The sequence below is a fragment of the Vicia villosa genome, unplaced genomic scaffold, assembly GCF_029867415.1.
Source record: "Vicia villosa cultivar HV-30 ecotype Madison, WI unplaced genomic scaffold, Vvil1.0 ctg.006365F_1_1, whole genome shotgun sequence".
NCBI lineage: Eukaryota > Viridiplantae > Streptophyta > Magnoliopsida > Fabales > Fabaceae > Vicia > Vicia villosa.
The window spans coordinates 28728-32299 of NW_026706768.1; the positions used below are offsets into that span (position 1 = coordinate 28728).

Genomic DNA, 3572 nt, shown 5'->3' on the forward strand with positions numbered 1-3572 from the left:
ATCATCTGGTAATTCCTCTGCAGTCAACTCCTTGAAATCCTCAAGGATCTCTAGTACTTCTTCTGGAATCGTTGTTTCCTTCTTCACAGCATTCATCAACCCTTTGATCACCACTGGACAGAAACATTCAGTTTCTTTTACAGCTTCCTCAAGCTCCTTTTCACTCTTCATCATCACCAAGAAACTAGACTTTTTTCCTCCTGGATTCTTATCAAAGTGTAAAACAGGAGCCATAGCAATTTTATGTCACGTTATCTCGTCCTCGATAAGTGATATCATTATCAAACTGCCAAGGTCTACCAAATAAAATATGACAAACATCCATATCAAGAACATCACATAGTACCTCTTCTTTATAATATTTTTCGATGGAGATAGGAACTTTGCCGGCTAGTGTTACTCGAACTTGGGAGCCCTTGCTTACCCAACCGAGAGTGTATGGCTTCTCATGGGGTTCTGTGGGCAACTTTAAATATTCTACCAATTTCTGCGACACCAGATTCTCTGTGCTACCATTATCCACAATCAGATTACACACTTTATTCTTGATAGAACAATGTGTTTTAAACAAATTCTTGCGTTGTCCTTCGTCTTTGGATGCTAGTAACATTCGCTGCAACACAAAATTTACCCTCTCATCAGATTCTTCTTTTGCAAATTCAACATCGGCATATTCATCGTTCTCAACTGTAAGATCTTCTCTTTCCTCATCTTCCTCCCTCTCTTCCATAACAACATCGACTCTCCTTGTTGGACAAACATTTGATTTGTGGCCTCTCCCGTTACAACGATAACAAGTGTCTATCGAGGGTCTAACATATGGATTATTTTGCCTCTGAATCAGTGTTTTTCCTTGCTGCACACCGCTAGAGCTGCTAGCCCCCTTATTCCCAGGGTTGGAACCCCGGGATGTTGCATTCTTTTCCTTGTCACCTGCTGAGTCAAAGTTACTTTGGGGTGAGTACCTTCTAATAGATGAGAAATTTCGAGGAGATTTCTCCATCAATTCCGCCTTCAAAGCTAAACTGGATGCTTCAGCTACAGTCCATACAGTCTGTAAACCCATCTTCTCCTGTAAGGACCCCTTTAGGCCACTGATGTATCGAGCCACTTTCTGATTCTCTGATTCTCCCAATTCATTGCGCTCAGAAAACCTCAGGAACTCAGCTGTGTATTCAGTCACGGTTCTCTTGCCCTGAACACACTCAATGTACATCTTATAAAGAATTTGTTCATAATCTTCCGGTAAAAACCGCTCCAGCATCAATTGTTTCATTCTTCGCCAAGTTCTGACTGGCCCCTTTCTTTGCCTCTGCCTTTGAACAACAAGTTTATCCCACCAGACAGCTGCAGTACTTTTAAGCCTGATCGCAATCATCTTGACTTGCTTGTTCTCAGGGACACCCATAACGTCGAAGAACCTGTCGACGTCGATCTGCCAATCAAGAAACTCCTCCACTCCCATCGTTCCGTAGAACAATGGAATATCAGCCTTCACTCGATAGTCATGGTTGTTCTGTAGATTCCTACGATTATCCTCTTCATCGTGAGGTTCTTCTTCATCAGAACTCGAATCTTCGACACAGTTTCCACCCCGTAGAACCCTAATTGGTTCCTCTCTCCTGTCTCTTCGCCGATTCCTATTATTGTTGGCGTTGTTCGCCTGATTTGCTAAATTCGCCATCTGTTCAGTCAAAGCAGTTAGAGCCGCGGTAAAAGCCGTGGTAATTCCCTCAAGATCTGCTTTGGTCACCGGTTGATCCGCCATAGTTGTCAAGCTACGAAAAGAACAGGAGAAAACCTGCTCTGATGCCAACTGACGCAGTCGGAAGCCGCCCAAAGGAATAGCAAGCGCTAAACCTTGAATGAAAACAAGGTTGCAAGCGCAAACCCTATAGATAAGCTCTGGAGTCCACCAGGAATAAAGAAAACTTTGGATTCTATATAATAAAATAGATAATCCTTATGGCCATGCCAAAGGTCTTTAAATACAGGAAATAAAAGAAATTCTAATGGGCCTTATGGGCTTTTAATCCAAAACAGAAATTTAATAAAACAAATAATAAAAAAGAAATTGCTGAAATATTAAAATAAGAAAATTCTTAAATATTAAAATGCTTTCCGTCGCACGATTTCTTCTTCAATACGCGCGGCCAGCCTTCCTACATCAACATGGTTACGATTGAGAGAGAAGAAGAAAGAAAAATGACTTTTAGTGATAGATTGACGGATAGCAAATTTTCTCAATTTTGCTACAATTTCAGTTTAGTGTTTCCATCACTTAGCTAATTCAATTAATGTAATTTTTAAGTAGTTTTACTTTTTCTTATTTAATTTTTTTATTCTTATTGTGCTTTGAAATTGATTTTATTAAATATTTGTTTAAATTGCACCCGTGTGAAAAAAATATTTTACTTTTTTTCAATAATATTGCACTTCATAGTTTTAATTTTGATGTGAAGAAACTTAAAAATGCTAAGCATGGAACACATAATCTTACAACTACCGAGGCCTTTTGGAATCAAAATGTCAACATAATAGGCAAGCACAAAATCTTCCTAAACTTCAAGATTAAAAATAATGCCTAACAAAAAACCTATAAATAAGGATCTATCCTTTAAAGCACATTGATTTCCTTATGAAATCTTGACTATTGAATGATCACATGGAAATATCAATCTCAATTAAGTTTTCATCCTCATTCATATCATTAGTTTCTGATAAAAGCTCCATGAGATTTTGTTGCATGAAAATGGATTCCGAAAGAAAATCCAACAATTCGGACTCAATTTTTTGCGTAGATTCATCGGCTAAGTTAGAAAAATTCCCTTTTTGAAGGTGGATTTCAATTAGACTATCCTCGTCATCCTCCTCCTCATCTAAAAGATTGAACATAATTATTATAGATACAATTTATAAATCATAACATATTAGACATATAAAGATACGAATAAATATATTTAGAGTTATGTTGTGTACCTGATATAGAATAGACCGAAGTTGTGTATGAGAGTAAACTACTCTCTTTACTATCTATGTTACCATTTGTATTTATGATAATTCTATTAAATCGTTCATCGTCATTATCTTTTTCATACTCATAATCACCGTCTCCATCATCGGTGTCAGAATCTAAGCCATCACAACTACTCACATTTTGATATTCATTGTAATCAATCTCGAAAGTTTCACCTACTATTGAGGCAATACATCTTTGACTATATGATAGAAATGAAGACTCTGATTGCAAATCATCTTGTTGCATTTTCTCATGTTGATTAAATTCAGTTTCACCAACATCAAATGATGGTTGCAACTTCTCTTTGAGCATTTTTTTTAAAACTAAACTTTCATTTTTAGAACCTTTTTTCTTTTTCAAGGTGACAAGAAACACAATAGATAGAAGAGCAATAGGAATTGTGAGAATGAAAGGAAAGGATTTGGAAATTGAAAAGGCAAATGAGAAAATGACAAGAAGCAACATGATATGAAGAAAAATGCTTAAATTGGAATAGAAATGTTGCTTATTTGCCTTCATCATGATAACTGAATTGTTGGAATGAGAAAAGTAT

General features: G+C 36.8%; 2 protein-coding genes across 2 annotated transcripts; both read right to left on the reverse strand.

Moving 5' to 3' along the window:
• Positions 1-241: 241 nt before the first annotated feature.
• LOC131642988 (uncharacterized) lies at positions 242-1768 on the reverse strand. Its single transcript, XM_058913134.1, has one exon. It carries the CDS (start codon positions 1766-1768, stop codon positions 242-244), a length of 1527 nt encoding a protein of 508 aa, XP_058769117.1.
• An 893-nt stretch (positions 1769-2661) lies between these two features.
• On the reverse strand, positions 2662-3331 carry LOC131642989 (uncharacterized). The gene is made up of 2 exons (XM_058913136.1): positions 2980-3331; positions 2662-2879 (listed from the first exon to the last, which is right to left on the reverse strand). Exons 1-2 carry the CDS (start codon positions 3329-3331, stop codon positions 2662-2664), a joined length of 570 nt encoding a protein of 189 aa, XP_058769119.1.
• Positions 3332-3572: the final 241 nt, after the last annotated feature.